Consider the following 22139-nt stretch of genomic DNA (forward strand, 5'->3'; position numbering starts at 1 on the left):
CCCTCGAGACCGCTTACAAACTTGCGTCGGGTCACCAACAAGATCTTCACGGTGATCACCGAGCTCCCAACGCCACCAAGCCGTCTAGGTGATGCCGATCACCAAGAGTAACAAGCCGTAGACTTTCGCTTGACCAAGAGAAGCCTAATGCAAGTGGTGTGTGCTCTAGGTGGCTCTCGCTAGCGCTAATGAGGAGCAGCCGCAGATTAAGATTCTCTAATCTCCTCACTAGGCTTTTGGTGCTTGCAATGCTCTAGCAATGTGCTGGAATAAATGTGGAGTGCAAGACGTTAAATATGGTGGGTGGAAGGGGTATAAATAGCCCTCACCCACCAACTAGCCGTTACAGGCATCTCACTGCGCAATGGCGCACCGGACAGTCCGATGCGCCACCGGTGCGCCAACGGTCGTTTCCAACGGCTAGTTTTGACAGCTAGCCGTTGGACTCATGGCACACCGGACAGTGAACAGTCATTGTCCGGTGCACACCGGACAGTCCGGTGCACTGTCCGGTGCACCACTAAAATTCCTTTCTGAAACAGGCGCTCTCGGGTTTCTGTGGAGGGAAGCTTCTTCCCCGGACCAGCCTGACCCCACCTGGCAGTGGGTGCACCGGACAGTCCGGTGCCCCAGGGCCATAAACCCTAATTCTTGTTTTTCAGCTGATTTTCAAATCGGTTTTCGTTATAACTTGTGAGTGAGTTCTAGAATGACACCTAGCACTGTATGTGAGTGTGATTGTGCACCAACACTACACTAGAACTCTCTTGGTCAAACTACTCATCGACAACCCCTCTTTATAGTACGGCTAAAAGAGAATAAAAGACCTAACTAAATCACGAGTGTCCACATCTCCTTGACACTCGGACTCCGTAGTCCTTCACCTTTTGTTTCGTCGTTTTAGCCGTCGCTTCGAGTTCTTATCTCTGGGATTGTTTTCACTGTTGTAGTACTTCTACCTGTAATGTAGGGCTGGACGAAATGCTCGTGGCTCGCTGGCTCGCTCAGTTCATGGTCAGTTCGGCTCGGATCGGCTCGTTTGAATTTTTTCACGAGCTGAGCTGACATCCTAGCTCGGTTAGTTAACGAGCCAGCTCGGTTCATTAACGAGCCAGCTCGCGAGCTAAATGAGCTACCATATTCCAGCAAAACAAAAATATATGCATATCATTTACAGAATAATTGATGAACATGTTATATATATGTGAGGTGTTTATAACCTATGAATTAAACTAATGATTAATGAACTATGTCTATGTGTTAATTTGGTGTATGCAAATATAATTATGAGTTAAACTGATGAACATGTATGTGAATTGTGAAGTAATGAGTGATGAATTGTGCTAATTTGTTGTTATATTGACGTGGTTTGTGAAACTATAAGTATACTTACTATTTTCTATTGTTAAATTAATTTTAAATTAACTAAAAAATAATTATTATGTATATTTTATTTTTTTTTCTGCTCTGGCTCGCGAGCTAAACGAGCCGAGCCGAGCTGACTCTGTAGCTCGTTACCTTAACGAGCCGAGCCGAGCTGGCTCGTTAGCTTAACGAGCCAGCTCGAACTCGGACGAGCCGAGCCGAGTTGGCTCGTTATCCACCCCTACTGTAATGCGACCTAACTTACCATTTGTCTCTGCAAAACATACGTTAGTCACATATAATATTACGTTGTCATTAATCACTAAAACCAACTAGGGGCCTAGATGCTTTCAATGGTCTTGTCCTTTAACGGCGGGCTCCTTTGCCTCTCTAGCAACATACGGTAAAGGGTCCGATAAACATAGCGTGTGTGTGGCCAGAGACTCTAGGCTGCCTCCAGCAACAGCCGCTAAAGCGGTCTGTCCGTTACATATAGCGCATCGTAGCCTTCGGTATCCGTCCAACAAGATACTGCATCTACTCCAATAAATTTAGCGCAGGGCATCGTACACGCTAAATTCAGTGTTTCCTTCACTGTCCATCATGCAGCGCATCCTATGGACCCACCCACTTCCTCGCGTCGCAGGTCGTTGAGCCCATCTCCCAGGCCTAGATCCTCAACAGACAACAGCATGTTTCAAACTAGCTCATTGTAATCTAATTTCAACGTACATAAACACTTTTTGTTTCTTAATACAAAAAGGCACAAATGTATATTAAAAAGTTCCGTAAATTGTTTTCTAAACATGTATGATTTATAATTACTAGTTCAAAACAAAATTTATAATGTTATTTTTAGAAGCATGAGAAATTAAAATTACGATTTTATGGAAAATCGTGATAAAATATTATAGTTTTTAGAAGTCTGTTGACACTGTACATATAAAGGACCGAATCTAGGGGCTATTGCTAGAGATGGAGAAGATATAGAGAACAGAATCTTTTAGAGCGTGTTATAAAATACAAAGAATTTTTTTAGGGTATGAAATTTAAAAGACGCTGTTGAAGACATGTTCTGAAAGCGTCCGCTATCTGCTCCCACCCGCGTCACGACAAAGGATAGAGACACTTGGACACCATCGGTTGGAACTGGACTGTACATACTATCACTTTTATTGTTGGCAAATACGGTTGGCCATTTACTTATTTTCCATATGTCCGATTCGAAACATTTGTAAAATAAATGGTCTGGTAAGGGTTGTGCATAAAATAAGAATGGGCGATGTTGGCTAAATATCGAAGAAAATAATATGTATAGTATTTTATTTTTTGAGACCTGCGAACAAAACTTTTTCCTGTGCGTCGGATATAAAAAATCGTATTCCAAAATTAATATAGGTCGTATTTTAATACTGGGACGAGATCTTTTTCCTGTGCGTCCGATATAAAAAATATAGAATACGAAGTCCGGTGACACTGTTTATATAGATGACCGAATTTAGAGAACGTTACTGTAGATGAAGAAGATATAGATGACATATTTTTTAGAGTGCACCGTAAAGGACAAAGAATATTTTTTAGGAGATATAATTTAGGGGGACGTCGTTGGAGATAACCTTATACTTCTGCTCGGTTCCCACCTTGACACCTTGTTGAATGCCACTCAGTGCTGTCATACCCACACCGATGACAAATGTCTCGATGCTATCAGCTTGAGAGAAAGGTAGGGTGCTGCTTACGGTTAGGTTTTTTTGTTAGGCAAAAAACCTGTAACCCAAAATCTGAAGTTGAAATACTCGAAATATCCGAAACCTGAATTTCGTTTGGGAATTTCAGGAAGCAACTTGCAAAACCCGAATTTGTTTCGATTAATTAGAGTATCATAATCGGGTACCCGAAATACATGAATTTTCATGTGTCATGTACTCATGTCATTTTTAATTATTATTTTTTCCATCTATAATTATGTGTAAGTGTGTATGACTTGTGATCGTAGATTGCATGTGTTTTTATGTCCATGCATATCATTATTCAAACTATGTTTTCATATTATCTTAATAGGGCGCATGTGTTTTTATGAAACTAATACAATAGTTCGGGTAGTTCGAAAATACCCAAACTCGAACCCAAAATTTCGGGTATTATAAAATCCGTTGTAAATTCGAGTATCGATTCTCAAAACCCGAAATTTAAATTACCCGACCCGAAATTTTTCGGGTAACCCGAACACCCACCCGTAGTGTTGCTTATGGGTTAGAGCATGTATAACCCCTGGCGTGAAAAGACGGCTCGGTGAGGGCGATGTCGTGCGAGGACACGAGCACAGCGGGCGGGGACGAAGCAGCGCCAAACTTCCCTGTGCGGGCGAGTAATGGCGAGGAGGAGGAGAGAGTACGGCGGCCGGCGACGATCGCGCTGATGCTGTGCGCGGGCGAGGGAGGGAGTGGCTGATTGGCGTGGACGAGCTGTCAGCGGTGGAGCGAGAGAACGAGAGAGAGCGAGAGAGAGCGCGGGCTGGCAGGTGGGGTCGGGCGACAACAAGAGAGCGAGCGCGGGCGTGGGCTGGCGTGCACGGGGAGGTGGGCTAGAGGGTGTGGGCTGGCGTGCACAGGGAGGTGGGCTAGAGATGGGCTGCGGGCGAGGGGAGATGCGGGCGCGTGGGGAGAGGAGCCGTGGGCGTGGGCTGAGGCTGACCCAGTCGATGGATGGGGTTTTCCCTTTTCTTTTTCTTTTTCAGTTCCCTTCCCATTTCCTTTCTCTTCTATATATATACACATATATAAGGGATTTTCTAGGTGTGAAATGAGATGCTAGATGAGACTACATGAGCGAAGTGCTACTAGCAAACATGGTTTGTGCATATGAGAAATGAAATAATTATGAGGCTTAGATTTTAATGGGGATCAAGAAGTTAGGGTTTCTAACCTTGGAGTCAAAAACCGAGGCGCTACATAAATGTACCAGACAAGACATTCAACAACCCCATCTTGACATTGGGTGACAGAAGAGAGAAATAGACTTCCAATTTATTTATTGTGAGACAAATTAGTTGCATTCGAAAGATGGTGTTATATAGAGTGGACATAAATGAGTTAGGACTGTTATAAAAAATTCTTAGTTCTAACTTATTCTTGCTGATTTTCCATAGTCACCGTGCATGGAGCACCAATTTCTGACTAAAGTGTCTGTCTAAAGCTTACCCTCGCTGATAGCATTCGCCTGCCTATGCAATTATAGTGCTGTATTATAGCTACACGACCTACATAATTTAATATTGGTTCATGCCGATAGTTTGCTCTGCTTTGCGACCAGGAAAATAGAGCAACAGAGGAACTGGTGTTTTCTTGCCAAACGCAGAGACGTACAAGCAAAATGGGCACACTAACACTCCAAGGAGGCAGGACCAGTTGTGCAGAACTGAGTAAGCAGCAATGCCAACAAAAGCAACAGCAGAGACTTCGTATCCATGCCAACGCATTGGTTGAAGCAAATGCAGCATCTCATCTATTGGTACGAGCACGAAGCAAGCATCTGTGCCAAGATTGCCAAAGGAGAAAAGGGCGACCAGCAGGCAGTCGAATCATTTCCATGCTGCTTCACTCCTTCCGGTTTCGGACGTCGCTTTTACGCAGTCCTCGCCAACCTTGACAGTCTCGGCCACTCTTTCACTGCTCGCTTCACTCGTCTCGGCTGCTCTTCGTCTTCTTCGCCGCCGTTGCCTTCCTCAAGCAATGCGGTGGTATGTACGCTCCCCCGTCGTCGTCTTCTTCTTCCCCGGCCCATGCAACTGTACCTACTGCTTGCACATTGCTCCACTGCCTAGTGCCTACTACGACATGACCTCCAAAATATTCATTCGTTCGTCCATTAAACTAGCTAGCATCTTTCAATTCCTTGCCGTAAGCAAACTTCTCAGCCATCTCTTGCTCGTTCCGTACGTTTCCGCTAACTCTTTGGTTTTGGTGGCGGGCAAGGAGTACGGATTAGCAGATGACTAACGAGTGATTAACAGTAAATTTGATTGGGTAGGTGCAAGAGTGGTGAGGCCAGAGAAGAAGCTGTTGGTAGGGCTTCGGTTTTTCGGTTTTAAAAAACTTTGGTTTTTCAAATATTAGAAACCGATCGGTTTTTAAAATATAAAAAATCGATAAGTTTGGTTTCGGTTTTTTACTTTGGTTTTTTTAAACCGAATACCAAAATTATTACAAGAAGGCTACAAGACAACATATTACACACAATTTTAAAAAGTAAAAATTATATGGGTATAAATATTTCAAGATATATCATACATCACATATAAATAAGTGAATAACAATTTGATTGCATCACACATTTAATTCACATAATCAAATAGTCAAAATTTTGAATTAATAAAGTTTGGTATCCGTTTTTTTATATTTCGGTTCAGTATACGATGAAAACCGATTACGATAGCGAATACCGAAATTCTCAGATGTAAAAACCAAAACCGAACCGAACTACCAAAAAATATTCCCTTCTAAATCCAAACCTTAGTTGTTTATCTCTGCACCTAAAAATAAAATGATATTCTTTGTAGACAATTATATTTACCAGTAACAAATCCAAACACTATATACTAACTGTCTAAATATCTATTATATATTCCCTTCTAAATCCAAACCTGAAACTAAAATCTGTGTGAAGCAGTACTTTCCAGCAAGCATGTCTGTCAACTACAAACCTCGAGACAAATATACTAACTGCCATTATCAAAGTCGCCAGTTCACATAGCAAAATCTGAGCAGCGGTGCTTGCTGCTACAACGAAATTTTTAAGTATTTTACCTACACAATGATTTTTGTTTTGTCTTTGTCACACAAAACTCTTACATTACTAACTGACCATAACATTGCACTAACTAACATTAGAATTGTACTGTTTCGTATCTTTTTTTTACAAATATCTCATATTACAACCAACATCATATGGTTTGAATAGACTCTTAAATATATTTATATACATTCAATCTTTGTTCAGATTTATTCTTTGCGATCTTCGCTGCACCCCTGCTATTTGAAGTTTGCTTCAACTGTTTTTATCCTTTTTTGAGGATCCTTTCTGAAGGTTGGTTCTTAGATGCTTCAATATCCAACCTACCTGATTGAGGGGGAAATAGATCCATAAATATATCACTATAGAAGACGACTCCATTCAAAGTGCTTCTGGTTTTTTATAGATCTCTCATCTTCACACTTCCATTTGTCGTTCTTTACAAGGATACCAAATTATTCTTCTCTTTTCTTCTACCCAAAGCTAAATACATAACTTTGTGCAAATCATCTTACATAACTCTGTAAAATTTTTATAATGACTATAGTTTTCTAGTAGTAAAAATAATATGAGTTGCTTGATGTGTTTCTTTCTACGTCCCATTTTCTCAATCTTTTAGTTTACAAATTTCTACAATAATTAAAGTTCAATACCAATAATACTAACATGAGTTCCCTGTTGTACTTCTTACATAAATTTCGATTTTTAATCTGTTGATTTGCTGACACTAATGATATTTGTGCATTATGCAAAACTGACATCGAATATAATTATCCCCTTGTATCAACACAAAACCCAACCAAAACAAACTATACAATGGATACAATATTCCCAAAATCTTATCTTATGGTACACACTAATTCTGTAGTTTCTACAAGGATGGAATGTTTGACATCATTGTAGTCAGCCATGAAAGGAACCATATGAAATTCCACAAATCTTATCTTATGATACACACTATTTTCTATATTTTCTACAACACCATTATTGTGGTCAATCATGAACAAAACCATATGTGGTAATCTTTTTTTCCTTTTGGTTCATACTAACTAACTGGAAAAATGTTATTGACATATTCATATTAGTGTTTGTCCCTGTCAAAAATAGTCCTACATGCAATACCCTTTACTTTTATACATACATTTTTTTAAAAAATCATACAGACAAGAACCACATATGTTGTTGTGTATCCACTCGAGGAACCAAAGAAAGAAGCCCCCCATAGTTTATCAGTATATTGACATTTTCCATTCAAGTGCTTCTCCTATGATCGTTTCTTATGATGTTCAACTAGGTGCTAAATACACTAATCCATATGAATACAATGATTCATATGGTGGCACACATACAAAGAGTTTGTTTACAAGTTATCTGACTTCGTGGACGATAATACATGCATGCTATGATTTTTATTTTATGTCTTTTATATTTTTAAATTACAAGGTGGAGACTCGAGAGCAAAAATAATAACTCTTTCAGATCATGTAAAAGTTAACGTAAACCTAATATTTATGCTCTTTTCCCCTCATGCTCATTGACAATAATACACCCATTTTAATTTTCTCTGTTTTTACCTGCTTTTTGCATAGCTTGTCGGATTGTTTAGTTCTCTTTAGGAGTACCCATACGCAAGCGCTTGCGCGCGCCAATCGTGCCTTAATGGAGAATAGTGTTGCAGATGCAATGCACAACAAAGTTATTGTTTTTGGTGAGTATATTTTCCAAAAAATAATTGTGAACATCATCTCTACATACTTGTTGAGAACGTGTTCCGATAACATATATGAACATAATTTCATAGCTTTTTACCATTTTACTTTTCCCCCAACACATTAATGAAGAACTCTATACTGAAACTACTTGAATTGCATACTAAAATTATTTACCTGTAATTTTTGACCAAGTTGTGGATACCACACCCTAGAAGAGTTGGTGGCAGATTCTTCACCAAGTATGGAATGCGTGCGATGCCGAGCTGGGTGCTTGGTGACAACAGGTGCATACCAAAACTATTAATTACTGTCATGTGTTCCTGTTTCAAGAACAAATGCAATAGTAATAGGTTTCCATTAGTTTAAATGTCACATGCAAATAAGTAAACAACACCCATACTTTCTTCTTAGTTTGCCATTATCACATCCGTACTCATCATGCACATGGAACTTTTTGTTATCTACAAAGTTGCCCACTTTGTAACAAGGTATGTTGTCATAATAACTGTGAAATGGATTTGGCACCGATATTTGATATTTGCTGACATCTAGCATCACTCCGAAGGCACATGACGACCTTTATCGATGGTTTGACGATGATGACGCGCTGGAAGAAGCAATGGGTGGAGAGTACGTTCTTTATTTCTTATTTATGTACAAATTAAGATCTCACATAACACCACCCGCAGGGCGTGCAGCAATACACTAGTTGTTGTATAATTTGTATCCAATTTGCGTGCGGCAATAGACTAGTTGTATAATTTGTATCCAGTTTGTCCATTCCTAGGTTCGAGGAAAAAACACCATTACAGCGAATTATTCCTCGTTTTTACAATGGTCACTTCAAGTCTACGAATAAATCAACTAATAACCATGCTAAAGTCTAGGATAAATTGACTTAAACTCTGTTTGTTTCAATTCTAGATTATATAATCTGAATTATGGTAGAATGGTAGAAGAGTAAAATATCAATTTGGGACCATAAATAAGCTATATTATTTTGAGATCACAAATATGCCAAAATAAGCTTGCATTGGATAGCTTATTTTAGCTTATTTGTGATCCCAAAATAATATAGCTTATTTTAGCTTATTTATGGTCCAAAGTGATATTTTTCCATTCAACTTTTTACCCAAATCGAACTTTTATGATCCAGGAGGAAAACCAACACACTCTTACGAGATAAGAACTTAATAGATAAGTATGGAACACAAAAGGCATAAACGTCAGACCGTGCAGCCAGTTTACTGAACCACTGATCATGCCACCTTTCAGAACTGTATAATCACCTTCGAAGCTAACAACCCGAGGGGCGTACCTTACCTTGCAACGGCTGCATAACTTCACACCGTGGAATGTTATGTTGTTTATCTTTATGGTTATCCACAGGTCCCTCGAGTATGGGTGGCACCCGTCCCACTAAAATACTGTCAAAAGGAATCAGATCCTCGTTTTGATCTGAAGCGGTTCATTGGTGTAGTTTCTTTTAAAAATCTTGTTTAGATGGTGTTTGGTTCATTGTAGGGAGTGGTTAACGTGAATGGATCCAACCAATGATTTCAAGTCGTCCGACATCGCGATTGGTCGGGCTAGTCGGTTTTAGTGGAGCGACCGGGGTATCCGACCCTATTAGGTCGACTAATCGTCCGGTCGTCCTATTAGTCGTCGACAAAATGTGATTAGTCATCCAGTTAATGTGTCGACGATTAGTTAGGTTTGGTTGGCTGGCGGCTGGCCTGTTGTTGCTTTGGGCTGGACGTCTAGTAAGTCTGCAACTCTACATCATATATTATGTAGTGAGTGATATTCAGTTCATGTTCTGAAATCTGAATTCTTAATTCTGAAATGTGATCTGAGTGCCTGACAATTCTAGTATTCATAATTTCTATGATGTTCTGAAATCTGAATGTTCAATGGTGTTCTGAAATCTGAATTGTCCACTCGCCATTGTCCAGTTCTAGTATTCATATTTGTTTTGTTTGGCAATTTGGTTACTTTGATATTGCCTCCTATATGCTATATTGCTATATGCTATGTGTATATATATCAATATTACATTATTACACATATATATAATGTATATATAGGTCCTGTACCTGTAAATATGCAGGAGGACCAGTAGGGACGATCAGGTCGACTAGGACCCGATTAGTCGCCTGGTCGCCCAGGTGTCTCGACTAGCTAGTCGAGCGACTTGAAACCATTGGATCCAACTATCATTGGTTACTGTGCAACATAAAGTGAGATATGTTTGGTTAGTTAACGTTATGTATAACATTAGCTAAGGAGTGGTAACGAAGAGATATGGTTCCGTATGTGAAACGTTACGGACTGGTCCAACCAAACAGAAAAGAAAGGAAATAGATACCACTGTAAATGGACAAAAATATCTAACCAAATAGCCTTTTAGAATGTGGTTTTTGGTTTAAGGTTAAAGTAGGATAAGGCAGAGGCGACACCGTCTCCTCGATTTTATAGGATCATGCCTTTATCAAAAGCTACTCCGGTGTTTACCTCACCTCCACATGACTCTCATCCAAACACTACATAAAATATGATCGCTCTTTTCTATCTCTCCTTGTACATCTAACCAAACACACTCGGTACGTTTGGTTGGAGAGTCAAATAGAATAGAGTGGCTCCATATCAGTATTTGAGAATGGAGCCGTTCTATTCCGCGTTTGACAAAAAGAATAGAGTTGTTCCACTTTTTGTTTGGTTGAAGAGTAAAATAGAGTGGAGTCGTTCTATTCTTTGTTTGGTTCGAGAGCCATATGGGTGTAGTGGGAGGAGAGGAAGGAGAGCGCTCACGTTCGGGAGAGCGCTCGCATTCGATCGTTTTTTATGGAGCGGGAGCGTTACAACTACTTATAGTAAATTTTCATATGAAAATTCAGGAGCCGTTCCACTCTTATTTTATTGGAAACCAAACATCCAGAAAATTGGAATAGAGTCATTCTATTCTTTCTCACTCCTCAACCAAACGCACCATTAGTGTATCACCATACGTTATAACCAAACATTCACACAGGGACAGAGCATGTCTCAAAACTGAATAGAAGTACGCAGTGAGCTGAGAGGCTATCAGAAATGGGAAGCAGTCGGTAAACATGAACTTGAAAGTTGGGCGTAAGAAAATAGAAATGCAGCAAAGCAAGCGCTGTCCATAAGCAACAGAGAAGATCATCTAACCGTGCAAACCTATTACTCCCTCCGTTTCTTTTTATTTGTCGCTGTTGCACTATCCAGCGACAAATAAAAAGAAACGGAGGGACAACAGCGACAAATAAAAAGAAACGGAGGGAATACAAGTGAAATGTGAATGTCCGAACGTTCAGTGAATTATAACTAGAAACTCTCTCTCTCAATAGAGAGCTCACTCCTCTGTATTATGTGAAAATAGACCGTACAATTCTAAACTACAATTCAGTGACACCTAAATAATATAACTGATATCCAAACAGAGCTGCGTAGTGGCTGGCTGGTAACGGTGCTCAGTATCGACAGAGAAACTTCAATCCTCATTTTTAGACACACTGCGGTGCTCTACTACCAAATCACTTGGCGATTACATTGGGGGTTACCCTCGTATCCACTGTCATATTCCAATTTTAAACTCTGTAACCCCTAGACCCTAGTAGAAATGTACAAGTACAACTCAAATCTTTGAGTGTCTATTTACATGTCGCAGCTCGACCTATAGCTGTTCCTGTGCGCAAGAAATCACCGATCAGACCCCAAGTATACATCCAAGAAGAAAAAGAACAAACTGTTTCAATCTGAGTATACATCAAAAATGAAAAAGAAGAAACTGTTTCAATCTGTACACCGTCTACTGATCTAGCTAGGCATGCATGGTCACCGTGGCAGGCCGGAGCAAAGGGTACTGCAGCGCAAGGTGTTCCTCTTTCCTGCAACCAAAAACCATCCCAACCATCATTCCACACGCAGCCACGCATGTTTGCATTGCAAGCAATGAGGCGCAACAGTTCATCGGAGAGGCGACTGACTTCGCCTCAGACAGCACACGACATTTCGCGAGTGGCAACTCACAGTGGGAAGACGAGGCAGAGCATGGTGAGGAGCAGCGCCAGCAGCAGGCAGGCCAGGCCGACGACGGCGTACCCGCGGCCGAGGAAGCCGTTCCTGCCTCCCAGCACGCCGGCCGTGGACAGCACCAGCGCCTTCTTCCCGCCGAAGCTGTAGGTGTTGTAGTTATTCTGCGTCGTCACCGTGACCAGCTCGCCGGCGCGGAGGTCCGCCTCGATCCTGCCGTACAGCTTCCGGAACGTCGGCAGAGCCGCGGTCCGCATCCACACGATCAGGTCTTCTTGCTCACTCAGCTGTGGAATTTCGACTTCATCACAGCCCTGTTTTTTTTCCCCAGTAATAAAGTTCCAGAGGTACTGTAGTACACTCACAGGTATTCTTGGATCAAGCGTGCCTCCTCCGATCAGAGCTCCTTTCTGGAAATTCCTCGGGAACACCTGCTTCCCGAAGATGTGTTCCCTCTCGCTCCTCCACGAGATGCCTCGCTTGTGGACCCTCAGCGCCCTGTTGTTGCCCCGGGCGAAGCTGTAGGTGTCGTTGAACAGGCTCCAGGCCACGAGCCCGCAGGGGACGACGGCGCTCCCGTGCTCGGTGGTAGCTTCGGGCTTGCAGTACTGCTGCGTGCTGTTGGCCTCCTTGGGATCTCTCAGCTGCTTGTCGCTGCGGCTCTTCACGTACCTGTGCATGGTTTTTCATTCCCGACATGTACGTGTTCTTCAGCTCAGAGGCGAGAGCATCGGTCTTGGCCGTCTCTATCTATGGAACCCAGTACTGGAAATGTACGCCACGTTAGCTTTTACCTCCTGTGGTTCTGGTAGAACTTGTCAAGCTGGTAATATACGTAGATTGGGTGCTTCATATCCCTAGGAACCTACAAAGAGAAGAGCATTAGTCACCTTGTCCTCCTTCAACTAACAACAGCAAAGAAAAAAATGTCTCGAATCCTTTTTTTTCACTTTTTATTGGTTGATGATAACCGTTTACCTTGAGAATCCATGTGCATGTCTTATCTATAGATGGGTTTTGGATATAGGCGACTTTGTTGCCAAGCATGTGTCTTGGTATGCATGAAGTCTCATACTCATAGACCACTTCAACCACCTATTTGGAAGCAAGAAAATCGCAGGAAACTTGGGTTTCAGAACCGGGGATCAGGTTTGAGGTTTATATATATGCAGTATAACGCACACACCACACAGCTCGAACTTACCCTGTTTGAGGCTGCAATGCAGCCAAGGCCAATCACGATAAAAACTACGCCCACAAACAGGAGTACAGGGATGACCTGATTGCGTCGCCCAGGGTTAGTTGCAATAGTCACCATCCTGTATTCTTATAATCTCTAAACACTGAGAAATAACTCAACGAAAATGAGATACGGTTAATAGGCAGGCAGTCAAACTTACCGTCTGAGGCGCAAGTATAGGCTTGCAAGCTGGAAGCTGTTGCTGAGTAAACGGATGATCTTCAAAGTCAACACAATACAGTCATCATATACATAACAACCACTCCTTGTTTCAAATTTAAACCACAAAGATAACAGCATCGTATAAATTAGTTTAGGTTACTTCGGCTTTATGAATCGCCTCATTTTTTAAAAAAAAAACTTCATGAATTCACCATCGCCTAATCTTGGAAAGAGAGAGTTTTTTTTTTCTTTTTGTTCTGGTTCGAAGCACATCGAATTCTGATTATGGTGCAAAAGCCCCAGCCCTCAAATTCACTAAAAACCAGGCTGGAGAAATAAAGAAATAATTAACAGAATTCTGCTTCTTTATCAGAGGAGAGATTCGATTACACTGAGGCCTGTTGCTGTTGCGCTTCTTCACGCTGGCTGCCGGGTCATCCTGGCTGGAGCTCGGTCCGGCTGTATCGCCATGCGTCGGCACCATTGCTGTCCCTGGCAAAGACTCCAGCCCTGCAAGCTGGAAGAGCTTGGTGGTGCTCCCAAAGCGGAAAATCGTCGGGACCAAACAGATGGGGGATATACTAGTTTCAGAGAAAAAAGCTTCAGCAGGAGAGTACGGAATGGAGGCGAGGCATTAATCAGGTTTGGGTTTGGGAGTAGAGACGAAGCAAGGAACTAAAAGGATGGAGAGACATCACAACCTGTCCTTGAGAGCCTCTAGGAAACCAGAAAGGTAAGCATCACCTAACCCAACCGTCCACGTCACTTTCATCCTCCTCTGCTCAAGAAGACTTTGGTGTTTTGTTCATGATATTATTATTGGCTCAACCTGTGTCTGTATCATCGCTTGAGGCACTTCCTACACAGGTATTAGTGTATTACAACCAACGCAACAGCCAAGGAAATCTCACAGCGCAACAAATTTCAATGGTATTGCTATTTCCAATGTCAGTGAAGAGATATGGGCTTATTACATGGGCCCACATGGAAGGTCCAGTTTGCTAACAGTTTCGATAGAATCGAACAAAAGAGTCTGCAAAATTTACAGAACCACAGACCAGAAACCAAGGAAGGAAGCTGCAATGCGCAAAATTCCTCTAGGTCTTTTACTTGGACCAATAATCAATAACATCATGTGTTTGCTGCCCTGGATAAAGTGTTTTGTAACACTGCTTTTGACCAACAATATCCTCTTGCCTTTGTCTCTTGTCAGATCTAGGGCTGTCAGTGACCATGTTCCTTTGATCTTGAACCTGGGCTGTAAGAGTCCAAGAAACCAAGTTTATTTAGATTTTTAATTTAGACCTATCAGCCTTATTAATTTTTAGCTTTACACTGTTTGCTAAATTGCTTAATAACAGACTGATTGTGGTAGCTGATAGGCTGAATGTTTCAAATCAAGCAACTTTTATAAAAGCAGATACATTCTTAAGGGTGTGGTAGCAGCACATGAAATTATTCATGAAGCAAAAAGAAGCTGGGGTCATTCTTAAGTTGGACTACTAAAAGGCTTATGATAGGGTCAGTTGGAATTTTCTGGAGGACATGCTCCAGTCTAGGGGCTTTAGCCCCAAGTGGATTAGATGGATCGAGTCTGGTACAGGGTGAATCTTTTTGTGTGAGAATAAATGATATGGATAGTGTCATTTTTATACCTGGAAAAGGTCTTAGGCAAGGAGACCCTTTATCTCCCTTCTTTTGAACCTAGTAGCTGATAGCTTTACCAGGATGCTCAAGAAAGCAGCTACACAGGACTTGATTTCTGGGCTTCTTCCTCAGGTCATGGGAGGTGGTGTGACCACTCTGCATTATGCAGATGACACTCTTTTCTTCTTAGAAATAATCTAGAAAAGGCTAAGACTTTGAGATGGCTGTTAATCTTTTTTTGAACAGATATCAGGGATGAAGATCAATTATGACAAGAGCGATCTTCTTACCATTGGTTTGGATTCAGATAATGCTAATAGTTTTGCAGAAGTGTTTTGTTGCAAACAAGGGGGTTTCTCAATCAAATACCTCGGTGTGCCTCTTCACTTTACTAAATTGAAGAGAGCTGATTTACAACCTGTGATAGATAAGAGAATAGCTGGATGGAGAGGGGGACTTTTGCCCTATGCTGGCAGACTTACTCTTTTAAGAGCATGTCTTTCAAGCATTCCTATTTATTTGCTTTACATTATAAAATGTCCCTAAATGGGCTGCTGACATGATTAATTCACAGATGGGGCACTTTCTATGGAATGATAATGAGGATAGGCACAAATACCACTTAGTAAACTGGCAATTGGTTGCCCAGAAAAAAGGGCTTTAGTGGACTAGGGAATCCTGATCTAAGGAGTCTTAATCTGTCTCTGCTTTATGCTTGGATATTTAGATACAATTTGAAGTCAAACTCTATTTGGGTTAAGATAATAGACTCCAAGTACAGAACAAAAAATCCTAATGTCCTTTGCTGACTTGGTGTTTGTGCATCCCCTTTTTAGGAAGGGGTGCCCTGGGCTGTACAAGCTGCCCATATGGGTATCAAATCGATTGTGGGTAATGGTAAGAAAATAAGATTTTGGGAAGATTATTGGCCTTTATATGCTATTAATGAACAATTTAGTAGAATTGCTAGTGGAATCTGGGATGGTACGAACACAAGGTTGACTTGTCCTTTTTATTCTGGTTGATGATGAGTTATTGTCAATGGGTAGCGTCTTGGGTCGAGTCGTGGACTGGCCGAGGTGTGAGATTATGTGTTGTGCAATTATGTCGGTCAGCTTGTGGTGTGCAAGTGTGGAGCATAGATACGGTGGTCGACGGCGAAGGTGAAAGTCATGCGGGTTCGTGTCAATGGACCGAGAGCGGTAAAGGACGAGCATTGAGACTTGACCAAGGGACCAGAATTGCCGGGTGACTAGTCGTGGTGGCTAACACCTGTGACACGCACTCGCGCGAGGACATGGTGGAGCGGGCCACGTCACCAGTGCGGTCGAGGACTAGCAGGACACATGTCCAAGACGTGGGGGACACACATGTGGTGTGCTACTCACGGTGGTTTGGTGGCTGATCCTCGAAAAAACACCCAGCGCTACGGACGTCGGGTTTTCGACCGAGTTCGGCCTCAAAACTCGGTGATGACAGTTCCAACGGGAATCAGAGGCGGCACGTGGCGTCATCGCGAAGGGTGCGTTAAGGCGAAGGAACTTCGTGTGGAGCGCGTGGCTGTCAGATCAAAATCCCAGGAGTTGGTCCATTTCGCCTTGGCTAAGTCGATAGCCTCTATGTATCTAGGGGTAGTTTAGAAAGTAGTAATAACCCTCTATAAATAGAAGGGGGGCTGGCTGTTTCAGCTATCTCTTTGGCTTAGGGTTTTAGCATTTGTGGTTTTCCATTCCCTAGACTGCTCTAATTTTGTAGCCAAATATCTACAACACTTTGAACCTTTGCATCTGTGATTTGTAAGCTTCACCGTGTAATCTGAGGAAGGGTGGTCGGTTCCATCCACTGCTTTGGTTGACTCTCAATCTAAGTTTTCATTCTTGTTGAAATTTTGAGTCTCTTTGCTCTTGTGTTCTTCACCCTCCTCTTTTTCTGATCTTGTGAATAACCATCGAGTTCTTGTGTGGGGATTTTGTTTAGGGATTGATTGGTGGTGAGTTACACTTTTCGAATCACTGCATACACTATTGTTGCAGATTTTGGTTGTGATTTGAGGAGAACTCAGTTTGAACTCGTTCTAGAAAACCTCAATTCTAACCATATTTTCAAATCTGCAATTAATTTACAATTCCGATTGAGCTCAAATTTGAGGATACCTTGAAAACACTTTTGTCAAGGTGTGTTGTAAAAGTTCATCTCAAGCGGAGTTTGTTTGGTTTAGTTTCGCATTCGAGAACTGAATTTCGTGCTGCTGAAATTAGTACTAGTTCGTGACACGGTTTTGGACCGATTCGAACTTTTCGGTGTCCGATTTGTGATCCGTTTGTTTTGTTGGTCTCGTGTGAGTATTAGGAACATCTTGAAATCATTAGATCACTGGTTTGCTAATATGCTTTTGGTTTTGTTGATTTCTTCGTCTCAATTGCAGTGTTCAATCTCAGTGTTTAGCAGCAAAAGTTTGATCGGCTCCTATTCACACCCTCGGGTCGTCTCACCGGTACTTCAGATGGAACTGATCTGAAACTTACCTTTAGAAGTTGCTTCAGACGAGGTTATGAATCTATGGTGGGAGATGTTGAGTTTGATAGAAGGGGTTTTCTCTCATTTTAGAATGCTGTGCGGCCAAAATTTCTTGGTCTACAGTCTCGAGTCTGTTGAGTGTACAGTTGGGAGGTGATTTTGAGTCAGTGGCACGTCTCTGGGTGGCTTACAGGTGTCGAGCAAGAGTTGGGAGAGCAAGAGTGGAGGATTTGAAGAGTGGTGGATTTGGTAAGAGTTTGGACAGCGAAGCTTCATAGCTGCCGTAGGTCATGTGTGAATGTCAAAAAGAGCCGTCATCATTCATCATGGTTGGATCACTTGGCTGTTCTGCATTTTGACTCCAGCGATGCAGAAAAGGATCGGAGGCGTAATGCGTGTGACGTTGACTGTAATACCGTGAGTCTGAGAGAGATTGGTGTGAGGTTGCTCCTTAAGGCATTCTTCTCTGTGAGGCGGACGCGCTGAAAATGCAGTACTTGAACTGTTTTTCTTTTTGAAATATAAAGGCAGCGGGAAACCTTCTTTCCAAAAAAAAAAAAAAAATCGTCCATGCTTTGGCTAGAAACAAACATACAATGGATACTTTAACCCCAACAAAACTAGATCGGTTTTTGAGCCGAACAGCTTCCGGGAGCAACGTCCGGTACGAAATGTTGCCGTACATTGATCTGCAGAAATGCAAAACTGAACAGTGGTGGAGACACCATCGTCGACATATGGAACATCTTCAATAGGCTACTGCCGTGGAGCCATGTCCTTTCTACACCTAACTATCTCAACACCAAAATAGTCCACAAATCCTTGTACAACAACATGGGGTTTCTTCATTTCTACCCGGACAGATATTTGGGACTTGGGAGAACTTAAGCAATGCAGCACTCACAATATGGTGAGCCATAGACTCTAAGGCCATCTCCAGCGGAACGTATATATGGTCGTACAAAACGTTGTTTTGTACTTTAGAATACACCATTTACAGAGTGAAGTTTGAGATATGTAATAAAATAGAGAGTATGATAGAGAGGTTGCTGAGATAACCTAAGAGATTTCGAGATGGGTCTTCAACCACATCCTTGACAATACTGCAAAGCATAGGCGGCCTTACCGACATGAATGCATGAAGTATGAGTCATGAATGAAAAATATGTCCAAAAAATCGAAATTTGAGTTCATCAATGACTCGTATACGAGTATCACGAGGCTGGGTCCAGCGTTGGCCGATATTAGTTGATGATGTGGCATCGCGCGTCGGGTCGTGGCTCCATCGCCGGTCGCTTACCTCGCGCGGTCGGTTTGGCTGTTGACTAAGCCTCAAATTCTTTTCTACTCCACGTTGTTGAGGTAGACAACCGGCTTGTAGTCTTTTTCAACTCACTCCTGCTACTCAAGTTTATCACCTCTTGTGATAAACTGAGTCTTCCACTATCTCTTGGTTGCTTTACAACAAATCTAAGGCTTTCCACACCTTGAAAGCTTTCTGGTGAATGCCTAAAGCGAATGGTCGAAGACTATCACACTTGCTCAAGGTTGATTTACTCTTTTTAAGCTCTCTCTAGCTTCTACAAGCAACACATATGCATTTGCTCACTTCTCTTGCTCTCTGTTTGCTCTCTAACACACAATATCACACTAAACACTATCTCTCACCATAAGAGGGGTTAGAGGCACTATCAACTAGCTAGGAATGAGTTTATATACTTATAAACACTTGCTCGGTGCCTTTGGAGGCGGGGAGGGTGGTATATATAGCCCCAAGGTCAAACTAGTTGTGGCCCAACTTCTGCACTTCTTGGTCGCACTGGACCAACCACTCTTGCAAGTCCGGTGTACACCAGACCTCTGATTGTGCCTGCCACCTCAGTGATCGTTCTAAAAAGTTATCAGCTTGTCATCACTCAACAGACCGTCTGGTGCACCACCAAACCTTACCACATCAGTTGGTAAAACCCTTCCGATCGTTGGGTATATTGTCTGGTCTGGTGCGCCATTTGCCTTAGTCCTGAAAATAGCTTCTCTACAAACTCGATCTAGTGCACCATTGGACCCGGTCTGGCGTGCCAAAACCCTTTGCATTTGAAACTTTGGTCCAGTGCACACAGAGCAACCAGACCATGTCCTATTTTGGCACAACTTCCTCGAATTCACTTGGCTTAACTCTTGGGCACTTCTATAACTTAGACAAATATTCCTTGAGTCTATCCAGACATTCTAAGCCATATCTTTTGCTCCATTCCAACCTCCACACCCGTTTGCACCTTTTTATTAGCCTTTACCTGCAACTAACTCATGAAAATCTAATTTCCAATTCTGAGCAATCATACTACTCCAATGAGTTCCTATATGTTTCTATAGTCATCAAGTACATATCCAAACACTGGATGACTCAAAGTTCAATTCCTTCTTCATTTCTCACTTTTGGACTTTTCTAATAAAGTCTGCACAAACATTGAACCCTTACATGTTCTTTTATTTGATACCTTCATTCTTAGAAGACTTGTGACCATGCATCTTCACTTCTCTTAAGCCAACATAACTTGAGCTTTATGATTTGAATCGTCACCATATGAGTTAAGTCGATGGCTTCAAATCACGTGTTCTAATGTTGTGATTCTCATCAGAACATGACTCATCACAATCTGATTAGTTATTCGATATCTTGTAAGTACTCTCTTCTTTACTCTAGCCATGGTACCTCGATCCACAAGCCGTTTGCTTGACCTTCACTTTCGTTTGGTACCTCGAAGCCCTTTCCTTTCCGTCTTCACCCTGTCAGACTGTCTCCAAGTCGCATTACATGAAAACCATCTTGATCAATGTTTATCCTTTCTTCACATCTTTCTTGCAATAAATATCACTCAGCATTGCATGATTCTCTTAAGCTTGATTAGTCCCTTAACTAAATGCAAGTACTTGTTCACCTTAGCCTTGGTACCTCGGTCATCAAGCCATATACTTGAACTTCTCCTTTGCTTAGTCCATTTAAGTCTTTTCCCTTACTATCTTCACCCTATCAAGCCTTTCTTGAGTCACACCATTGTGAGTGTACATTGAATATCCTATTCCTTAAAATATTATCAATGTCCTTTATTTCTTCTAACAAATTCTTTTGTCCATAAGCAAACCTTCTATCGTTAGATTTCTCCAATTCGTCCTCATCTTTAAGTCTCATTCTAATTCTACCAATTGTATTTGCTTTCTCATATGTTGTGATATTTCATATCCACATATGCATCTTATCTCTTGTGGAATATCCCCAATATTGTCTTATGTTGCCTTTGATTGCTTTCCACTGTCATACTCAAGTATATCATTATGTGTAACTTTCTTGGTCAACACTTTAGCAAACTGGTTAGTCCTTTAACATTGTTATCATTTAATTCACCAAAACCCATAAAGTGCTAGATACGCCCTTTTGCTAAACTCTAAAATTATGATTTTTTTGTTGTTCGGTTAGAACCAAAACTGAATTTTTTAGTTCTGCATGTCCTATATGCATATTCCAGTTCTAGTTTTCTAGGAACATAATTTTCTAAAAAAACAAGGAACCGAATGCCCAGGCCTGTTTCCTAGTATGATAGAAAGTATAGGTTTCATGCATTGGAAGTGGGTGAATTGTCCTATTGGATGGAGATGATAGTTTAATTACTAGGGGAACATTGGATCCCCAATAATTGTCTCGTATGACTTGTGGATTTGACATACTTTTCGAGGGTGGCGAAGTCGAACAATGACATGAACATGCTTGACCAATCATTGTTCAATGACATTCTTAATGGTGAAGCACCAAATGTGAACTTCACGTTGAATGGACATGAGTACAACCAAGGGTACTACCTTGCTGATGACATCTACCATTTGTGGCTAGTGTTTGTGAAGATCATTCCCTTCTCACAGACTTTGAAGCAATGAATGTTTGTTGCATGCTAAGAGGACGCACAAAAGGACATAGAGAGAACATTTAGGGTCCTGAAGTTCGATTCCATATTCTCGCTACCCTAGGTCGATATTTTTTTCACGAAGTACTCGGTGTGATCATGTGTTTATGTATAATTCTGTACAATATGATCATTGAGAATAAACATGGAGGACCATACAACGTGAATGACTATGAGGTAGTCGAGACCTCCATTGCAGCAGCAAGTATCACTCTCGAAGCACCGATAAACTTTACAGTTCAACGTGAGGTCGTAATCCACGCTACTCCGGTGAATGATTACCTCCAAAATTATAATGCAGCATACCTGAGGAGAATTAGATTTTATTTTTTGTGAATTATGTGGTTTTATTATTTTCCAAGTAATGTAATTGTTTTCTATGAACTATGTTTTTTTCCTAGAATATTTTTTGCTTTATGAATTGTGTACCTTTTTCAAATAATATAATTTTATTTTTATGAAATACACAATTTTTATTCGCTTATTTATGTGTTTGATAATTTTTTAATAGAATATTGTGTTTATACAAATTTATAAAAGAAAAGTTGACGTAATTGTAGACTAATGGTAAAAATAATTTAATGCGGCAAATTTGATATCTGCACTGTAAGAATTAGATTTTTTTGATAAATTATGTAATTTTATTATTTTTTCAAGTAATATAGTTTTTATTTATTTTACGGAACATGGATT

The 22139-nt window shown here is 41.2% G+C and overlaps 1 protein-coding gene and 1 long non-coding RNA gene across 6 annotated transcripts; one reads left to right on the forward strand and one right to left on the reverse strand.

Moving 5' to 3' along the window:
- The first annotated feature begins 4922 nt into the window (after window positions 1-4922).
- On the forward strand, window positions 4923-8703 carry LOC103633118 (uncharacterized). Its single transcript, XR_556351.3, has 3 exons — window positions 4923-5104; window positions 8061-8152; window positions 8434-8703. It is a non-coding gene; the product is annotated as an uncharacterized lncRNA (long non-coding RNA).
- Window positions 8704-11206: 2503 nt separating this feature from the next.
- Window positions 11207-14063, reverse strand: LOC100280401 (uncharacterized). Of its 5 annotated transcripts, none has more exons than XM_035960561.1 (8): window positions 13717-14019; window positions 13325-13383; window positions 13129-13243; window positions 12903-13019; window positions 12719-12789; window positions 12290-12596; window positions 11922-12211; window positions 11207-11779 (listed from the first exon to the last, which is right to left on the reverse strand). In XM_035960561.1, exons 3-8 carry the CDS (start codon window positions 13240-13242, stop codon window positions 11713-11715), a joined length of 966 nt encoding a protein of 321 aa, XP_035816454.1. In that variant the 5' UTR covers window position 13243; window positions 13325-13383; window positions 13717-14019; the 3' UTR covers window positions 11207-11712.
- Window positions 14064-22139: the final 8076 nt, after the last annotated feature.

Source organism: Zea mays, chromosome 7 (assembly GCF_902167145.1).
Source record: "Zea mays cultivar B73 chromosome 7, Zm-B73-REFERENCE-NAM-5.0, whole genome shotgun sequence".
Lineage (NCBI taxonomy): Eukaryota > Viridiplantae > Streptophyta > Magnoliopsida > Poales > Poaceae > Zea > Zea mays.